At 39.6% G+C, this 21,686-nt stretch overlaps 1 protein-coding gene across 1 annotated transcript in view; it reads left to right on the top strand.

Annotated features, from left to right (window-relative positions):
• SCRN1 (secernin 1) overlaps nt 1-21,686 on the top strand; it is a 37,337-nt gene that overhangs the window by 13,345 nt on the left and 2,306 nt on the right. The window contains exons 3-7 of the mRNA XM_033067575.2: nt 9,122-9,303; nt 14,342-14,544; nt 17,369-17,563; nt 19,124-19,289; nt 21,139-21,319. Coding sequence (XP_032923466.1) covers nt 9,122-9,303; nt 14,342-14,544; nt 17,369-17,563; nt 19,124-19,289; nt 21,139-21,319 — 927 coding nt within the window. The remainder of the gene's footprint in view (nt 1-9,121; nt 9,304-14,341; nt 14,545-17,368; nt 17,564-19,123; nt 19,290-21,138; nt 21,320-21,686) is intronic.

The raw sequence follows: 21,686 nt of genomic DNA, 5'->3' as shown, positions 1-21,686 counted from the left end.
AATCACATCTGTCACTGCAGGAGGATGCAGCCACCATTTAATGGGACTGCTACCAACACCCTGCCTGACGGGGTGTCAGGTTATACTCTGACTTTGTCAGGGTCTGGGGTTTGTTTCTTTGTAGTACTGTATTTCTATTTTAATTTCCCTAGAAAAGAACTGCTATTCCTAATTCCCATATTTTTACCTGAGAGCCCCTTGATTTCAAAATTATAATAATTTGGAGGGAGGGGGTTTACATTCTCCATTTCAAAGAGAAGCTCCTGCCTTTCTCTGCAGACACCTGTCCTCCAAACTAAAACAGCAACTTTTTGTTCTTTGTCCATATATTGGCTGCACCTGATTATAAGCCGCACTTTGGGTTCGGACCAAAATTTTAGTCAAAACGGTGTGGCTTATAATTGTGAAATTACTGTAATTCTTGATTCTCTAGCCTGAGGTTTTCCAAGAAAAGTTGTGTACAGCAACATACAGCCTCCAGATGTTTCCCAAAATTCTTCCTCTTTCGTCATTATTTTCTCTGAGAGTAGTGCAGGTAATTGCTTATCACTGCATCTTCATCACACTCAGCACTAAGTATTGTTAATGTATTTTCCTTTTTTTAAAAACTCATGTGTATTTTGAGTAAACTGGTTAAAACACAGAACTGATTTTAATTGTTTTGTTAGGTCTAAGGGCTGTCTGGTAGCTCTGCACAGTCGTTGCATATTGGTAGTGAGTTGAACCTCAAAGTCAAAGAAAGCTTTAAGGAAAGGCTTGAATTCAGCTGCTTTGCCTTGTTGAGTACCAGGCATGCAACACTATCTGCCTTTTAAGCAAACTTGTCAGAGGTAATTAACTGATGGGAGAGCGGAGACGAGGGTCAAAGTTTCTATAGGTAGCTTTGACATACTCAGGGGTAATACATTGTGCTTTAAAACCCGTGAAAACTGCCAACACTTCAGTTGTTGTCAGTGTAGGTTTTCTTTTTTACTACAGCTTTCCTTCCCTTGCACTTTGTAAAACTAACTAAGCATCTCTGATAAACTAAACGTACAATATTTATAAATGGGAAAATGTGGCAGATCAATTTCCCACTAAATTTTTCTAAGTCAGAAATCCTTTGTGCCTCTGACAAGATCTTTCTTCTCATACATCCTAATGTTTTGGGTCCTTTTTCCAAATGAGCAGCTTTTCTCTCCATTCCATATTGTATATTTGCTTTGGTTTCTTTACCTTCACTGGACAATGATAGTGGGCATGGTTTCCATTATTTTTTGCACATAATGTGGTTCATTGTGTATCAAATTGTGATTACCTGTTTGTGACTGTCACTTATATTCTGAATTTCTGTTAAAAGGTAGTAATGACATGAATCATTCCAGAGAGCTCTATCAGACAGTTTGCATCCTGTTCATTTCCTATTTCTGTTCTGTGCTGCTCCTGTTTGCAGCTGTGATAATGCACGGTGTAACCAAAAGAGGCACAGTTATTCAGTGAGATCCTTGCCATAAAGGAATCGGGCAGGTTGTGCTGTACAGCTCTCAGTTGGTTTGTGGCAGGGTCTCAGGGGAACTCACTGAATACTGCAAGTCATTTTCAGCCTGGTCTTTGTGGATCAATCTACCAGCTGAGTAACCCTGCAGCTAGCTCATCAACATAATTCCTTCCCTCCATGTCAGCAGGTTCCCAAGACCCTGAACAATGGGGCTTTTCATTAAAGGTCCCTTCTGTGTATGTGTGTGACAACTTTCTCAGAAGTTTGTTCTTCCCTTGCATTGCAATTTTGCAGTGGCAGATGCTGTTCAGCCCTCTTCCTTCTTGTAATAATCAGTCTAGTGAATTTGTTTGTGCAGGTGAAGTATTGCTCCCCCAAGCATGAATAAGGTCCTTTTTAAAATTCCTCTGCTAAAAGTAACTGTGTTCTTCTTTTATCAGATGTGGATTTTAAGAATTTGTCGCATGTTAATGAGAATTCTTGTCATATACTCTTTAAAATCAAGCCCCCTGTCTAATTTTTAAGATTTTACTTGCTAGGTTTCTTTTATTCTCTATTAACCTATTACTTGCTGTGGTTTTCCTTCTCCTGAAGAAGTCTTGGCTGAATGACTTTTTTGTGGATGAAATTTCCCTTGTGAATTTTTTTTCCCTTTTTGATCTACCTTCTTTTCCTCTAACTTAACCTTATATTCATTACTTCAAAATACTAATGGTTTCTTGCTTCACTATAGAGCTGTAAAAGCTCTTTTATCCTAACAGCATGGAACTTCTTATGGAGGATTGGGAAGGGGAAAGTAGAAAAGGTAGACTAGCAAAGAAGTCTACAAAACTGTGGAATATACAAAACTTTTCTAGTATGTTGGTATTAAACACAGATCTGGGCTAAAAGCCAGCCCTCTGTGGGATAGGAGGAATTTTTTGTTCTCTAAAACATCATGGCATAGTTATGCCTTAGTTATTCTTTTGTTTCTTCTGCTGTTATTTGTTTTTCTATCTCCTCTTGCTCTGAGTTTTCAGAGGAGCAGTAAGACTTTGTTTTGGTTTGAGGACTGCAGGCATAAAAATCTCACCTAAAGGAAACTGATGGGTCCCTGCCTGGTGTGGCACGGCAGTATAAAGCTTGGAAAGACGACTTCGACTGTGTTAAAGTTGTCTTTTTATCACCTGGTGATCTTAATCCTGGTGTTTGTAACATAATCAGCAGGAATCACACCAGTGTTGCAGTTCAGTTCTGGGGTGTTTTGGTTCCCTTTTTTTGCCAGCTGTTTGGGTTATCTGCGTTGTGTCATGGGCAGAATCTGGTAACAGAGGTCAATCATCAGGATTTACTGAGAATTTGCTCTCTGGGAAGCCTCCAGGTCAGACTGGCAGTGCTAGCTCACATTGCTGCAAGTGTGGGTATAAACCTGGGCACCCCCAGTGACACTTCCATGGGAAAGTGGTGCCTGGCAGGAATCCTTGGTGAAACACAGCAGTGTTTGTGCCTATGATGGAGCATTTTTCTTACTCTGTGTAGATAAATGGGGTTGTAATGTGAAGGTTTGCAGTTCAGAGGTGGTTTAGGAGGCTGCATTGTTGCCTCTCTGCTGGCTGGTTGGCAGCAGAGCTCCAACCAGGGCTTTGCCCAAACCACCCTGCAGGAGCTCACCCTGAGACTGCACACAGAGATAAAGGACAGGCACTATGCAGGCAGACAGCAGCTAAGAAAAGAAATTGGTTGCTGCCTTCAGCAGCCCATTGCTTGGCTAAGGTGGACATTTTCTCTCTTCTGCTCCACTGCAGGCCACTGGCCTTTGATGTGTTTGACTTTGCTTTGTAGCACAGTGCACAACCCTGCAGCAGTTCAGAGGTACAAGCCTTAATCTCTTGGATGTTTCTGCCCTCTCAAAGCCTGTTTTTACTGTAGGAGTGCTGCTTATTTGTTCTTTTCTGCTACCAGAGCAAAACTGGTTAGCTTGAGCTATTCTTTTTTATCTTTTTAATTTTCCTTTTTTTATTGTAGTGGACAGGAGGAGGAGGGGAGAGTATTAGAATTGTGTGGGGCAAAAAACTACCAAGTCTTCCATCTTGACCCAAAACATTTAATTGTGTCAAAATATATGAGTGAACAAGAATTTCAAATGCTCAGGATATCCAAGAGTTCCAAGGATATCTCTGTGATGAGCTCTTTGTGGCTTCTTTGAAATCTGTTTCTTCCTGTTTTAAAACATTAAATTAATAAATTCCATCCACATTTCAGTTTTACTTTTGCTTCAGTTTTACTTTATTCGGGAGACTGCTAAATTTGTATCTTGAAAAACAAGAGGTGAATTCTTGATTGCTAAATGTACTCTGACATATAATGTCTCCAGAGAGTGTTCCCAGCCTTGGGTGCCTTGCTGCACTCTGTGGTATTTGATTTGTTTAAAGATATTTAAATTTCATTTTGTGGAGCACTTTTCCATGCAGTGACTCACATGCCTGAGGCTTGACAAAGCAGGTCAGAGTCAGTCAGAGGGTACAGATAGTTTTGCTTTTTGTCAGGGGAAATGTTTGGCTTTTTCTAGCTTTCTAGTTATTTTTTTCCCCTAGAATAAAATCTATCATCCTTACACACTGCTAGAGATAAGATTCAAATTTTATACTTATTGGTTGCAATGAATGCAAACAGCTGGGAACAATATGCAAATACAAAGTATATGTAAAGTACACCAGCGTCTTCATAAGGAGAGAAAAAAATGTTCTTAATATGAAGAGGAAAGAGATACTTTCCTTTGGCAGAAAATGGCTTTTTTCTCTATTTGTACAATTAGTAAATGCTTTTATATCTGGCTACAACGTGAGGATACAAGTAGTAGTACAGTGTGTTTCTGAGAGCTGGGGATTCATCCTGCTGCTGGAGAAACTTCTGCTCTCTGCTCTGGTTTGACTGTGTGACCTCTGGAATTGGGGCTGACTACTCGAGAGGTACCCAGGATTTATCCTGGATTTATCCTGGATTTATCCTGGTCTATGGCTGTCCCCTGCACAAGTTTTGCTGCTGTAGGAGATGTCATGGCCATGCTTAATGGGTGTGGTGAAGTCATCCAGATGTCTTCCACTCTGTTCTTAGTTCTACTTGCTGTGTAAGTAAGCAGTGGCAATAGCATTGGTTCACCACCTCTTTTGTATTGTGTACTACTGCTTGTGTGTGTTTTTTTCCCAAGGAGAGGTTATTCCCACTTCTTTCAGCTCTACTAAATTTGCTTTGTAAATAAGCAGCAAAAGAATTGCCTGTAAAGCTCATTGCTAGGCACATCTGCATTACATAGTCTGAGGGGCTTCCTTGAACAACTCTGTTCTAGTTTTCCAGGTTACCACTTCACCATGATGGGAAAGCCCAGGCAGCCCATGTGGAATCACCTGTCTATACATTTCCAACCACGCTGTCAGGGAGGCAGCAGACTGTGAGACTGCCTCAGCACATTTTTTGCATCCCTCTTTTGGAAGGGGTTAAAAAAGCAACCATGGTGCAATTTACTGAGTTACTGCAATCATACAGATATTTTATCCATTTTCAGATATGTGCTATGGTATGGCAGTGCCTGAAGTAGTGAAGCAAAGAGTTAATGCCAAGTTCGAGCCTGGATCTGATGACAGGGAAGGGGGTTGGAGTGGGATCTCTTTTGTAATCTGAAATCTTAATGCCCCTTTTCAAAGATTATTTCTTTCTAAAACATTCCCTGACTATTGCCTTTGTTATCCAGGGCTGAAGCCTATGTGATTTCATTGATATTTCATAATGACCTGACTGACAGTGCTAGGAATTGGGCTTCTGCAGCCTTAGTACAGTAGAAACTGCACAATAGTTTCTTTTCATTAATGAAAGAAGAAATCTCTTGTGTTTATGACTGTGGTGTCTGGTTTTGGAATACCTCCAACTTATCTGCATGCCCTAGCTAGGCTGGTAGATACATTTGTGCCTTGTGCTATTCTTAGAACTCCCTTGATAAGATTCTCATCTTGATACTGTAAGTGAAAGAAAAGAACTATCATTAGTTCCCAGCCTGCTCAATTCTCTTTAAAGTTGGCTGCATCTTTTGTGCATGAGATCTCTCTTCTTTAGTTTTATATTTTCTAATGGGAATTGACTGTCACAGGGCAAGATGCCAGCTATGCCACTTTCAGGGCTTGAATTCTAGAAAATCAATGGAGCCTGACACCACACACTCTCAGCCTTTGCCACCAAATTTGTCAGTATTCTTCTGTTTTTTAGCATTCATACTCAAAGAAAAATGTTAGTCCAACTGAGGCTGGACATTTCAGGAATTACGAAGCCAGGGTTAGCGGCAAGCAGAATCACAGCAGTACCTGATGTCTGCTTTATTTTTCATTGCCTAGTTTGGCACAGTGCTCATTGGAACAGGCTGCTCTGCTGTTGGGCTGGAGTGATTTTCCAAGTCTGTGGGGTGCAGGAGAGGGAACAAGGATGTTGGAATTTTTGGCTGCTTTTGAAATCCTGTCATCATCCAAGCTCCTGTTTCTAGAGATCTAGTGGCCAGTGAGGTTTTTTTTTTTTTGGTGGAGAGTGTTGTCTTTCCCTCTCTATTTCCTTTTGTGCTTTAGCTGTTGCAAGGATATGTCCTGATTTCTGTGGAACAAGAAGCAGTGGTTTGCTGTGTTGCAAATCCATTGTCTGGCTCTAGTTGACCTACCTTTACATCTCATGTGTCTTGGCTAAAGTGGATAGCCCAGTTCCTCTTGTTTCTTGGGAAAGGGTTTTCTAATGTTATTTTAAGGAGGGGATGGTGAAGTTATGAAGTGAGAGTTTTATGTTCAAAATTAATAATCTACTGTCACCTCTGAACCCTAGTTTTTTCAGAAGCTCATACCTACTATTATAAATATGAACCATCCTCCTGCCTGAATGCATCAATCCCATTGAGTGCCTACTTTTATGCTTACTGGAGTAAATAATTATAGTGGGAAGGTAAAATGTCATCAAGACTTATTCAGCTGTGTCAATAACCATGACAAATGAATAAGAATCAAGTCAATAGTAGTTTTACAAGACCTGTCAGCGGCTGTCAGATTGAAATGGTTTTTCTGTTATTTAGGTCTTCTGAAACAATTTATATAAATAAAGCAACTTGAATATAGTCTATGTACCTGAGTTATTGTATGGAAATGGAATATAGCATGAAATACACTCCATGTTCACTTTTTTTTAGGATTGGGGGACACAAAGAAGCAATACTGAAAGTGGCAGCTGTATTTTGAGGTGTGTAGTGTTGCCTATGGATGTTTTCTGGCCTCAATACATAGTTACAAAAACACCCCACATTTTTTCAGGATCCATCAAGCAGGAACAAACAATTTCCCCTTTCCCTTTTTTCAACTGCTGCCATTAACAATAAGATCTTTGCAATGAATAGCAGCTTTGGTAGTGCTTGCTTTTGGAATGAGGCACCACATAATAAATGATCGAGAGCAAGGATAGCCTTGCAAATATGTTTTGCAGAGGAAAGGCATTCAGCATTTTTTCAGCTTAACTATCACTTTTCAGAGTGTTATCATTTTTCCTTCTGAAAAATCAAAGAGTCAGTGTAAGCAAGCTTGTATAATAGGGCTATTCAGCCAGAAAACGCTGTGCAAGTGTGGGTGGATGGAGTACTGAAGTCCCCTCCACACTGTGTCTAGGTTTTTGCTTTCTGCTGTAGGATTGAGAAGGTTCATGGATGGCTCTGCAGGATGGCTGCAACCAGCTGATCACCTATGACATGGCTGAGGATGCAGACCTGGCCAGGTCGCTGCTCTGGTGTTGTTTTCACACACAATCTTCCCTTGCTGCTCCAGAAGGCCCTTTGCACATCCAGCAAATACAGTTATTCTCTGATCTCACACATGCTTATCCAAACAGCACTGACCTGAAGCTCTGAAATGAGACAGTGCAGAATGTCAAAAATGGGATTTGTTTGCTGACAGCTCAAAAGGAGAAGGGGGAGTTTTGATAAGAAATGTCAATTATGGCATGACTTGGTTACACAATGAAGCAAAGGGTGAGCTGTATAAAGAGGTTTATTAGTCAGATCTTAGCTCCTGGCCAGTGCCAAATGTTGCTGCACCTTGATAGATGAGGAATTTGCCTCTACAAAATCACAGGGTATTACTATATATGCAGTTTGGTCAAACAGCCTGGTCAAATATTAGGGATGCTCTCCTACAAATACAGCAGGTATTTATTCCTGACTGGATCTTCTTGCCTAAGCCTGTACTTAGACTGAAAGAGTTCACTGCCCCTCTGCTTTGTGGTGTTTTGTTTAGTTTTGACCTATTTGCACACATTACCTAATGAAGGTGGCAAGCTTATTTCTCGTATCCCTCAAGCATGGTCAAAGTGAAGGACTCTGAAAATCCCATTTCTGACCAAAGATAGTCTATAGATAGTCTATAGTCATTTTAATTGCATGCTAGAGGAGCTTTTACTGTAAAAATCATTGCTCAAGACTGGAGGCTGAAGATGATCATGCTATATAATCTCTAAAGGCAGAAAGAAAGGCTAGGAAAAAACCAAAGCTTCTTGATGCTCTGATAATTTTGGACTAATTTCTCTGGCTTTAGATTTTAATATAGACACAGCCAGGCAAACAAGGCAAATAACTTTTAGTCCACAAATCCATTCTGATGATCCTGTTTACTTTGATGTACCTGGTCAGATATTCCTAAAAAAAAAACTGTTGCAGATTACTTCCTGTAAAAAAGATGTTACAACAGGAATGCTGGACCTGTCATAAATACAGACAACTTTAGGTTTCTGAAAAGAAAATTCTGCTGAGTTTGATCCATGAAAAACTTGATGTGAACGCAACAGTAAAATGTAAAGTCCATTTCTTTGGTTTGCACAAAACAATGAGGGATTGAGCCCTCATCTATGCTGCCTGGGAAAACAGCGCTTGGTTTGAAGGCAAAGGCTTGTTTTGAAGGCAAGTAAATATATTTGAAAGGCAACATAATTTCTTTCTTCCTTGCAGTTACAATGACTTTTCCCCAGCCCTCCTTTGTATTTTTGCCTTGTCAGAGTACATTGGCAGACAACTAATTAAAGTAGACCATTTGAAATAGAAAAAACCACCAGTTTAAGGTACAGCAATACCCATGTTTTATTTCTGTGACTCTTTATCAAAGTGGTTTATTATCCTGCTCAATTTTTTCAAGGCTTTTTTTCCTCTTTCTGCCAGGTGTCTCTGTGCTGGGGGCAGCTGCAGGGGAGGCAGCAAAGGAGAGGAGGATGTATTTTGTCCCAGTTATCATTGTTACATGATGTATGTAATAAAGTACTGGAGATGGTGCTTAGGGGAGGTGGTAGAATAGTTTGATGTTGTATTGTGTACAGGTATGATCTGTGTTTTAGTAATGTAACAGTACAGCCTGTCTCCTGCAGTGCTCCACTGACTCTAGCATTTGGGTCCTGCTTATCTCTTGGAAGCCTGCAAGCATCATCACATGTGTTTTCCCATGCTTATGCAATATAAGGTTCAAACATGACACTTTAATGTTGTTTTAAAAAGTTCATGGACCTTTTAAATAATGTGTGTCCTGTCTGAACATTGAAGCCTTGTGCTCCTTCAGTCACAGCAACATATGAAGTGATAGTTTAACTTTCTCCCTTCCTGCTGTCTCTCAGTGCACGTACATCGAGATTGAGCAGGTGCCGAAGACTCACGCTGTGGTGCTGAGCAGACCCTCCTGGCTTTGGGGGGCAGAAATGGGAGCCAACGAGCACGGAGTGTGTGTAGCTAATGAAGCTGTCGTGACCAGAGAACCAGCTTCTGAGTCTGAAGCCTTGCTTGGCATGGATCTTGTCAGGTGGGTGTCCTGCTGAGCTGTGAGCTGCCTTCATCGTCAGCCTTAGATGATGCTGGTCCAGGTAACAGCTTTGTGGTGTGGGCATAAGGGGATTTTAAAACAATATGAGCAGGTTGTTAGGGCTCCAGACACAGCTGAGTGAAGACTTAAAACCCTTGCAATCTGAATTTATCTACCAAGAATGTACCAGTCTGTTGTGGGTTCACTCAGTCTACCTTGTCTACCCACCCTACAGTCCAGCAGTGGCTATTGTGTCAGGGTAAGAGAGATGATTACATTGTTAGTAAGGAACTGCTAACTAATTTGTAATATCAGATTGCTGGTGTGCCCTTCATTCTCCCCCACTTTACAACAGCCTACTCTGACCTAAAAAGCTTATTCTGGGCTTATAGCCAACTGTAGGCATAAACAAACTACTAAGCCTTACTTCAGCCCATGCATTCCGATGCAAACCATTGCCCTTATCCAAATGCTGGCACACCAGCCCCTGTGAATCTGTTCATTGACGGTTGTCTGCCCAAAGGCTTGTGCTGCACTGTAAGTCTCAGCCTGCATGCTGATCTTGTAGTGAACAGAATTTAAAGGAGGCTTGGGTGGGGGATGAAAGCTGAAAATTAAAGAAGAGAGGACGTGAGAACTTATTGCAAAGAGAAATGAAGCAAATGGACTCCATTTAAAGACTGAAGAGGACAACAAATGCATATTTAAGTAAATCACTCTTAGACAAAATAGTTCTACTACACTTTGCCCTAGGATATTTAATGAACTGGCTGAAGCAGTTACAGGTGAATTCTCATTTTTCTTGAGGGCTAGTGAAAAATGGGAGAGGTTTTGATTGACTGGAAAAAGTTAAATGTTGTGGCTATGCTTAATATAGTCAAAAAAGAGTTATTGTAAACCAGCTTAACCTCAGTTTCTGAAGGGACAAAAACCTCAAGTATCAATTCATAAATGCACAGTAATAACTGGTAGTCAAGAAAAATCTTGACAAATCATTCTACTTTACTCCTGCAATGAGTTAGCATATTTTGTAGATAAAAGGATAGGAATAGATATCTTGACTTTTAGGAGGATGTTAAAACCTTAGAAGTTATTTTCATTAACAAGCTGGGAAGCATGAGTTAGAGGAATTGATTGATATGTGCATAGCTGCCTGTAACTGTAAATGTTCTCTAACATGTCTCTGCAGAAATAGAGTGTCTGCTTCCAGCTACCATGAATCAAGAGGAATATGGGCCAATTGGAAATGTGATCAGAGGGCTAAAGAATCTGACCAATGAGAAAATGATGAAGGAATTTGGGTTATATTTCTCTTTGTTATTTATCTAAGCCCTGTATATACTGAAGGAATCTGTGGAGAAGCTGTACCTGAGGGAACTAGAAAATTTAATTGCATCAATGGAGGCTGAGTAGATGTGAGGGGTTGTTTAAAAAAGTACAGGACAACATTTTGTGAAGAAAAGGACTTAGATGACTTCTAAGCTCCACTTTTATTTTTTCCATCCTACTACAGTCCTTTTGAAACTTTAACAAACCATTGGTTTAAATGTCCAGTTCTACTTATTTCTTACTTAGTTATTGCAGTCTCAAAGAATTGTTTACTTTCCAAGTATTTGTTATCCAACAGCTCTAGATTTACCCACACTAGCAAATCAGGACATACCAAAGTAAGGAGGCACTGGCCATAAACTACAGGTAGTCATCACCTGTAAATGCCCCCTTCCCTCTCTTCTTTCTCACCTGCAGAAGAAATTGTAGCTCAGATGCAGAGAGAGGGTGACTCAGGCAAGGAGAACCAGAGATGTGTTGTTACCATCTGCTGCTTGCTCCAGCCTAAGTGATTTTTTCTCTTATTGTGAAGACTTGCCCCGTTGAACTAAGTGTGTCTATTGCATGACACCTCATAGACATGAGAGAACCATCAAGTATGAAATCCACCTCCGTAGGCTGCAGTGAAGCAGCTCTGCCCCTTTTATGGAGTACCACAGCATGTCAGAACGCTTCAATGATTCTCAAGAAACTAAAAATGTCTGTGTGATGGACTTCAGGGTTAGAAGTTGGTCCTCTTCCATTCCCCATCCCAGTTAATCTAAATGGAGAACACGGACCCAATCACAAATTGAGAGAAAATATGCTCCAGCACAAATTACTAAGGAATATTTTCCTTTTCCTTAGGGATTTATTCAAAATCTGATTTTTGGAAGCTTTATCAGTATTGCTGCATTAGTGAACTTACCAGGATTTTCTTCAGGTACTCTTCCTAGCTGCCTGCAGTTTGGGGGTTTTTTTTTTGATGCACATTTGTAACTATAAAGCACCTGTTCACTTAGGGAAGCACGTTCTTCTGAAGAGTTCATGAACTGTTTTGCTGATAAGTTAGGACAGCATTACCATACAAAAGGTAAATATGGGAAAATCTGTAAATTACACCCTTATTTTTGCATTTTTTGTCTTAGTTTTAATCTCTATGTGTTTGTATTATTTATTTGTTCTTTTGATCACAGGTGCAATAATTTTTTCAGAGCCACACAGAGATGCCAATCTTGGCAGGGAGTCAAGAATGCTTTTTAAAATGGTATTAATTTGTTTACCAATTTCTTTCCTTAGAGACCTCAAAACTGAATAAAGTAGAATGTCATCAAGTATGTAAATTTGGAAAGCCTGCATTATGTAATTGATAGGTGAAGTTGAAAAGCTTAAGATAATATTGTTTTGACAGTATGATAGCATATTGGAGGTACTTAGGCAGTGGATTGTACTAAATCACTGAAATTTTATTAATAACTAATTCAAGCTGTCATCTGGGGTTGAAATTGCTTCTAACTGTTCTTCCAGCTCACCTTGAAGGGTGCTGTGAAGTGTGTTAGTAGGGAGAGTTATGCTGTGGTTGCCCAGGACACTGATGTTGAGATAACTGACAAGACTTAATTTTGTGGAAATGAGTTATGTGGTTGTTTTGTAGGATGAGGTTTGATTTTTTTCTTTTTTCTCTTTTTTTTCCCCCTGTCACTTATGACTGGCAGATAGGAGCAGCCAAACAAAAGCAGAGCCTAGACCTTTACTTAATGAAAATAAATGTAACATTGGAGACATTTATAAAAAAATAATATCTAAGGGTTACTTCTTCAGCCTGAATCCCTGCTGTGGTTTTGACAGCGAAAGTTAGACTGTAACCACCTCAAATGGAAATTTCAGGGAGACATTATTAAAGTTTTAGTGGGATGTTTTTTCTCTTGGCAGGTTAGATCTATTTATAACCTAATGGTTTTGGTCATTAACTGGGGAGAAGGGAGCAGATTATTACTGAATCTAGTGATTGTATGGTCACCAAGGTAGTTTTCAGTCCATTCCCTCACCTGTGGCAGGGACTGTTCTTAGGGAATAGATAAGACATGCTTTTGGACTGGCTTTTAAATTATGTCTATGCTATGTGCAAAGACTGGCATAGCTGTATAGGTCTGAAAAAGCAATTGCACCAGTGAGGGAAAAACAGAAATACAGAGGGATTAAAAATGGGATCACCAGTACAAAACAAGTTTCAGCTAACAAGAAAAGATGAGATGAAAGATCCTATAAATGCAAAGTAAGAAGATGATGGTGGAGGAACTGTCACTTTAAGTTAAACTTTAACATTCTTGGCTCTTCTTTTTCAGTAGGTGATTAATAGATGTTGCTGAGAGAGATGAAAACACTGCTTTCAATAATTTAGCCTAAGCCAAGGCTACTGCTAGCCAGGTATTTAACAAAGTAGAGCCAGTGCATCTGGCGAGTTTTGAGTATTGAGTATTGAGAAGTATTGAGATCAACAAATCTGTACTCAAATTACCAGGACCTGATTTGGCTGCTGTAGTTTTTAGGAAAGAAACAGAGTAGTGTTTTCTTGTCGTGTGATTTCAAGAGAAATGGAGAGAGCTATCACAGATAGTACTTATATTTTAAAAAGTTATTTTCTTGGAACTATCCATCAGTCACAATTATTTTATCCATAGAGTGGTTAGAGAAAAGACAAACACAAAGAAAAACACTAAGGTGACAAAACAACAGAGAGAAATTTTGGTCTGGTCCAGGTAACTCTCCCAAAGGATGGAGGCATGGATATGCTGTTGTTTGAAACACTGCATTTTCTCATTACCAGTAATTGGATTTTGGACCAGTGAAATTGTTTGCAGGTCTGATTTCAGTTTCTGGTTACTCCTTTTGTTGTTGATCCAATTAGGGCTGTAAATTATATAAAGAGATTATTTAGTGCCACTTAATCAATGCAGGGTACAGTCATTCCCTATGGCTTTGTAAAATTTATTACCACACCTCAGTTTACTTTTCCATAAAAACTCTTACTTTGCTTGAACTTCGTTTTAAAATCCTGTTCTTTCAGACACATGGTTGCTCTTACTTCTGACAAAAGCCATACCTCGCATTCAAATAGTTTTTGGGGAAGCTTCTACAGGAGCTCTGAAGTATGACTGTGTACAAATGCTTGTCTTTACAGCATATAGCTTGCATATAAGGATAAGGCCTAATTTCCATGGCCAACCAGAGCATTGGGAAAGAGAGGTTGTAAAGAGGTTGTAATATTGAATAGTCCTCCCCTTTTCTGATAGATGATCATATTAATTTACAATTTCCACCCTTGTACGGAAAAGTAAACTTGGTACAGCTGTTACTTAAAAAAAAAAAACAAACTTGCAAATTGTCCTTCAAATATATTCTGCCTGAGGAGGAGATAAATAGAGCATTGCATGTTTACAGTGCGGCTGAGATCATTGGTTGGCAATTGGACTCTTTTATAAAAAACTAAAAGTTAGCTATGATAGGATTGAGAGTAAAGAACCAACGTAGAAACTCAAGATGAGAAACAAATAATTCAATATCTCATCCTTTAATTCCAGTAACTAATTAAAGCAGAACTCTTATAGTAGGCATAACAGACACTTCAATATTTTAAACCCAGATGAATGCTGATGTTTAAAAGTAATAACTTAAGGAGATCTCAGTGTTTCATTCCTCTCTGAATCTCTGTTTCACCCTTTTCTTACAGACTTGGCCTAGAAAGAGGTGCAACAGCTAAAGAAGCGTTGGATGTAATAGTTGCTCTGTTGGAAGAGCATGGACAAGGTGGAAATTATTTTGAAGATGGGAGCTCATGCCATACTTTCCAAAGTGCATTTTTGATTGTGGACAGAAATGAAGCCTGGATACTGGAGACATCTGGAAAGTATTGGGCAGCTGAAAAAATCACAGGTTAGTTTAGAACACACAGCAAATCCTATTAAAAATAGCTGTAAAGAGTTGCTGTGGAAGAATTGGTTTTAAAGTCATTAAGTGACTAATGAATGCAAGTGTTTGATTAAATCACCAATTTTAGTTTTCTATATTTGTACTACTCTGACTTTTTCAACATGTTGATTTGCATTGGCTGATGTGACTTAGCATTTTCTATGGAGATTGTTGCCTTTATGCATAAACTATGTAATAACCATAACTTTTATATTTGATAGGTGTATTTTTCCAGATTTATTTTCTGTTTGGAACATATCAGATGGGTTTTTTTGATGGAGTTAATGCCCAAATTATTACTTGCAAATCTAAAATATTGGGAGGAAAGAATAAGCATTGATAGTTTTGACAAAAGGGCTTTTTTTCAGGTGATAAATTGAATGGGTTGCTGTGGTGGTTCCTTTACTGAAATAGATATACTCCCTTCATATTCCTGTTTTTAAATGATAGTGCAAAACAATAATGTTCTGTTCTTTAGACCTGTAAATTATTTATTTTCTGTATGTGTGAAGCCAGAGCTACCAAACTAACTTCTAGAATTCACTGGCTTAGTGGATGAATTTATTTAAAAAATTTCCAGCATATATGGTCTACCTTAAGGTAATATGATTGTTTAAGGCCTGTATTTAATTTATTCTCATCTTGATTTTGATGGGATTTTTATTTTCCTAACAGCAGAGCTTTTTCAAATGTACTCATGTTTGAATGAAGTCAAAATTCAGAGTATTCAAGAGGAATTTTGTCATCCATGCTAGGACAGATCCATTCAGTTCTTTCCTCATTTCCCCCTAAATGAAAGGTAGGAGATAGCAGATATGGGAAGGAGCAGAGAAATTACACCAGGCTGTGCAGTGTTGTGTGATGTCCTGCTGCCAGCCCCTTCCACCAAACAGGAATCAGTTACTTTCACAGAGCTGGTGATTTCCCAAGCAAAGCTTGTATTTTAAGGATACCTGCAGGTTATCTGGCACAAACAGATACCAAACACAGAGAGAGGAGGGCAGACTGAAAATGTTGTCCTGATAAAGCCCCTGTTCTGGAAAGCAGCTGACTCCTGAGGTTCCTGGGATTATGCAGTGACAGCCTGCCTTCTTCTCTTGACCTGCCTGACTGATATTTGGAGAGCAGTGGGTTTTATTTATCGGTTTTAGCTGCATCAGCAACACATAACCTTCACGTCCTTCCCAGCAAATAAACTGTTACCTTCATCTGCTGCTTGCAGCTTTCTGAAATGTTTCTGCAGCTCTGTCCTGGTTTTTACCAGCACATTGCTCTTCAGGAGGTCCCTGTGAGCTGCAGATAAGTAGTTTCCACCTCCTGCAGCCTGCCAGGAGGAAAGGCTGCTGGCTATGTAAGAACTCTATATTTCACACTTTGTTCGGGGGGTTCTTTTTGGCAACCATAAGTGTGCCTCTTAAGCTTTCAAATGAATGCACAAATGCTGTTAAAATGGGGAAAATGTGTCATTCCCCAGTGTGAAGGCATATTTTTCCCTGACTATCCTCAGTGTTCCAATATTGCTGCTGCAGGACTGTAAAGCTTATAGTGAGTGTTTATCAAGCAACTCTCTGGCAATAATTTAAGAATAAGCATGTCAAAATCCTTTCTATTAATGTTCCTAAGTCTCAGTGGAAAAATACATTTGATTTATATTTTTTTGTGGTGGATCAAAGCCATGAAATATTATTTTGCATGAGTTAATGTAATATTTAAAGAGCTCCTTAAGAGTGACTTACCTAGCTGGACACAAATATCCTCATCACTCAAGTCAAGAAAATTCCCTGCAAAATATGCTGTTTGAAAGTGTGAATCAGAATAAGCTGTCAGGGACCCTAGCGTAAGTCAGAATTGGATGACAAGGACTTTTTTGCAGAATGATGTGCAGAATTTCCTGAAGTTGTTACCCCTTATTTAAATTGCATGCATGAGGCATTACAAAAGCAAGCTTACTTTTTTGGAAGGCAGTATTAAAAACTTCCACAACTACTGGTTTTGCTTCTGTGTAGGAAATTATTTGTGCCAAATTCCAGAATCTGTGTTTATTTTAGCTTGTAGTTTTACTTTATCAGCTCTTTCTCTGCCTTCCAATACATTTGCTTTATTCTCCCTGAGGAATTTCTGCAGCAACCACTGCCATGCTGTGGATATATGGTTGTAAGCACTGCAGTATTTTTGATGAAAGGAACTTTAAAAACTGGTTAATGTTCTTTGGAGGCTACTTACACATTCTTTTTACTTCATGCCATTTTAAAATTTTGGATAAAAAATTTTAAACCTATCTTGCAGCTTACAGTGAAACTGTTTCTCAACTGGAAACCTTAAAGCAATTGTTAAGATTCAAAAAACATTTTCTAAATTCTGAATTTTGAAGGGCAAGGCAGGTTCATTAAATGCAGGTCTGTGCTGAAATATATTTTGAAATCGAGTCAGATCTCAAGCCCTCTTGTGTCTGTTGAATAGCATTGGAAAAAAGATCAGGCATGTGCCTTTGGCATGTGCATACCACTATTGCTTTGTGGTCAGAATATGTGAGGTGAAACTGGTGTTCTGTCTAAATCTCACTATTAATCACAAGTGCCAGTGCCTCAGTAGGGCACAGAGGATTGAGTTCTGCAGCCTGCAGTGATTGGTAATTCTGTGTATGTGTAATTATATAGTTATGCAGTCGTGCCAGAAGTACATACTAACCAATGGTTTAATTTGTTTCCTAATTGATATGACATTTTCCTCCCAGCTTCTCCCAGAAAAACTACTTTAATGCTCTCTTTTAATATGTGGCTCTTTCTAGAGGGAGTGAAATGCATTTGCAATCAGCTTTCATTAACTACAAAAATTGATGCTGAGCATCCTGAACTAAGGAATTATGTGAAAAGTCAAGGCTGGTGGAACGGAGACTCTGACTTCAATTTTTCTGAAGTGTTTTCTCTTGCTGATGACCATTTAGCCTGTTGTTCTGGCAGGGAGAGCCTAGAGAAGCAAGGTGGTAAGTGTTGAACTCTCCTTCTGTGGGCACACTGGGATTTTAGTCACTGCTGCCTCCATTTCAGGCATTCTGTCCAGAACTACATGTGATTGAGAGCACCTCTACATAGAAGCTGTGTAGGAAGGAAGATCAGAACTAAAGACTGTCCCACAATTTAGGATAAAGCCTTTAATGTCACCCTCAAGGTTTCAAAGCAGAATTGCAATTACAAAGTAACTTCCTTCAGTGTTCTGATGTGCATGATGCGCCACTGCATTCATTCTTTCCTGTAATTTTAGTAGCCCTACCTGACACTAAAATTATACTATTAAAAAAATATGACCTCACGTATCAAAGATTGATCTCAGTGGAATCTTCATTTTGGGAAAAATGCAGATTTAACCTTTTGGGGAAAGATTCAAGAACATAGTTTAAGGAAGAGCAGTTGCAAACTGAAGTCCCTTTTTCTTTGTTGAGCAGAGCAAAGCCACTGGAACACACTTGGTGCCTATTCTCTGCAATCAAAGGAAGGGTTTCTTTCCAGACCCAAATTTATTACTTATTTCAGTTCGCTGCAGCTGGCCAAAATATCTCTGAAATGGTCAGCCTGCAGCAGTGCATGGCTGACATATATCTGCTCTCTCATGCATGGAAAACAGCACAAATTATCATTTTCTAAAAAGCCCTTTAATACAGATGTGAATTTACTAGACTCTTGGCATTTTCACATGCTGGTGAATGTTCTGAAGAGTTTAGAGGTGAGATATTTGTTGCGCTGCAGAGTTCTTGCTCTTGGAGAACTGCAGGGAGTGTGGTTTGTGTCTGAGGCAGGTAAACTCTGAAGGACTATAGGTAAAAGATCTTAATAAATCTGGATTATGGCACTAAAAACCCCCACAGACAGATGGCTATGGCTGAAAATCTTGCAGGCTGCTGAGTCATTCTGTGTCTCCTGGTGTGTTGAGGCACCTGTGCATGGAGCTTTGAGTCACTGCAGAGACTGAGAAGGTGCAGGGGAAGAAGCCCGACCTGCCAAAGGAGCATCTGAGAAAATAGGGTCATGGGGGGAAAGCTGGGATGAACATAGGCAGGAAACATAGTGAGAATAGAGGATTCTTGTAGATACGGGTTTGGAGAAAAATCTTGGTGTCTAGATCTGCTGCTGTAACATTCTGTGACTGCGAGATGATGTTTCAAAATTTTGACTGAGGGAGAATCGAAACTGAGAAGTGGAAAATCAGGGTGCTCTCATTCTGCCCTGCTTGGGTAGAGGAAAGTGGATGTTTTATATAAGTAGTCTGTTCATAGTGACTGCTAAAGCAGTATTACAGCCTTGTTTCCGAAAAAGTACCTTTTAAATACCATTTCTCCCTACCTGGTAATTGCCATGCCTGATTAATGCTTCTTACCATTCTCATTTACTAGCTAGAAATGTTTCTGAATGTTCATTGTTTAAGTAAAAACTATTAACTGGGATTTGTGACATGCCCGTGTCAAGTGTCAGTGGCCATTTTAGGCTAAAATCCTTACCTGGGCTCCAATCCACTGAACACTCAGGAATTCTTTCCCCCCTCCATATAGGTGACGTTTCTGCACAAGCTATGATTGATGTCCTGCGAGACAAGGACAGTGGTGTCTGTGTGGACTCTGAATCTTTCCTTACTACAGCTAGCATAGTGTCTGTTCTGCCTCAGGACCCTAGTTTTCCCTGTATTCATTACTTCACTGGCACGCCAGACCCTTCAAGGTAAGCCACAGCACTGGGGTCCCTGGGGTGCAGAGCAGGTGATGGGCTGAAAGGTGATAAACAAACCCTGCCACCCAAACTGGAACATACTTCAAGAGCATGTTCTAACCAGAAATGCAGTCAGTGCTCCGTGATGTGCAATCTGACAGTCCTGTGTTACTGAGCTTCTAGGGGAAATGCAGTTTAGGGAGGAGGCAGGAAATCCAGTGTAGTTCCTTTCCAGTTGGAAAGTTGTTGAGATGATGAAGTTGAGGACTTTCCAAGTCACTTCCCTTGAACAGGTGGGTGCAAAACTCAAACAAATGAAGTGTTCTACCTACCAAAGAGGGGTTGTGTACACTAGGTAGCTTCATATGACATAAAAATGTTAACACAGCAAAACATCAGCAAGTTGCTGGGATCCTAAGCATATTTTTTATTGGAGGGACAGTTTCCAGTTGGTTTACATGGTGTCCTCTCTAGCTGAATGTAGCTGAGGAGATTAGGAACTCATGGGCCAGATCATCAAAGAACTAAAGAATTATTTTGTGTTTTAAACAGAATCCACCTGGGATTCACAGAAAGTAAACTTAACCACTTGCAGTTATTCAGGAGATCAGCCACTTGCATTGAGGTAAAGAGGTTTTGGGGAGAAGAAAATGCTGCCCTTGAACAGCTGAGAGTCATTCCTGTAGTAATCATTAGGTTTTACTGAGGGCTGCGGAAGTCATCCATGCCAAAGGGACATTCCACCCACTTTGCATTATACAACTCAGACCTTTAGGGTTAAGTGTCAATTTGAAATTTCCTTACCCAAACTTTTCTTTGACTTGATGCAAATCTTTTGTAATAAAAAGGAGCAAGGCTTCAAATTATTTTGTTGGGATTTCTGTCCTTTTGAAGGTGGAAAACTTACCTTAAAAGCCTTTTTTAGAGAGCTTGCTTGCTTTATTCTACACTGTAAGGCATTAAGAACAAATTATTTTAAATGCAGCTAGTGAGTCATGTAAATTCTTAGTCAGCAAGGCTTCGTGACAGTGATGAAAGGGTAGCAGCACTGAACCCGCTGACTGTCCACAGGCAGTGGTTATTAATTGTGTGTTGCAGAAGTCTTGCACTTTTGGCAGGTTCTACACTGCAGGATGCAGGGTGCTTTGTTGTTCTGTACCTAAAGAGAAGGAATGCAGTTGTTTCCTGAAATTGCTAAAACCTACTTTCAGCTTCTCAGAAAGGAAGATCCTGTATTGATGTTGTTTGTTTGTTTGTTTGTTTGTTTGTCTCTATTAGGAGTTTAGATCCAAGCTCAGTGTTAAAGTTGCTTGAGAAATGTCACAATATTGGTAGCCATGTCTTCCCCCAGCTCTTGAAGTAAAATTCTAAAGTGCTGCTGTTTATATGAAAAATCCTCTGATATTGAGCAAGATATGTAATCTTCCCTGCTCCACACAAGTGTTTTTTTCTGATTTTAATAAAAATTAAATCTGGAAGGAGGAGGAGAGATACCAGTGGGAACAGAGGAGAAAAAGTGATGTGAGGCCAAATGTTGAGATTTGTTACGAAAACCTTGGGAGGAGGAAACCAGTGCTACTTCTCTAAAGAAGTGGCAGAACTGGCATGAGGACACCAGGAAATCTTAGGGGTAAAAGGGGTAACAAGCTTTTACAATAATTGCCAAAGCCAGTTCTTTTAAAGCACACAGATTTGTTTTGCTTGTGACCAGTACCAAGTCTCTAATCTTACCCATGCCTAGTGTAGATGAATTACCTCTGCTGCTCTGTATGTGTTGCTTCAAAACAGCCTGGTGAACATTTCCATTAACACATATGAGATCTCTCTTACTACTGCAAGCAATAATTCTCATTTCTTTCAGGTCCATATTTAAACCCTTTATTTTTGTCGATGATGTAAAATTAGTACCAAAAGTACAGTCTCCTTCTTTCGGCAATGATGATCCTGCTAAGAAGATACCTCGATTCCAGGAGAAACCTGATCGTAGGCATGAATTGTACAAGGCACATGAATGGGCCCGATCTCTCCTGGAGAATGACCAGGTAAGAGCTGTGGGATCTGGAATTAAAGAATTGAACTCAATGCAGGTTCCTAACTCCAGAATTTAGTTCACAGTCACTTACTGGAAACCATTCTGTGAATATTCCTAGAATCCTTGTGAGTTTAGTTTGAATAACGATGCCCTCTGAAGGACAAACTATTCTGCATAGTTTTTGTTATCCTGAGAGTGTTGCTCTGTTCCATTACTTTTGCAAAATGAAAAGTCAAACTGTTAAGCTGATTATCTTGTTCAATCCCCACTGTGCATGTAGTCTTTTTAGTGATTAGAACACTGGATGCTAGTACAACATGGTATCAGAATTATATGCTAGGATGAGGGCAGGAGTGTCGTAATTTAAATTATATGCT

The sequence above is a fragment of the Catharus ustulatus genome, chromosome 1 (assembly GCF_009819885.2).
Source record: "Catharus ustulatus isolate bCatUst1 chromosome 1, bCatUst1.pri.v2, whole genome shotgun sequence".
NCBI lineage: Eukaryota > Metazoa > Chordata > Aves > Passeriformes > Turdidae > Catharus > Catharus ustulatus.
This window is presented reverse-complemented; position numbering and strand designations above follow the sequence as displayed.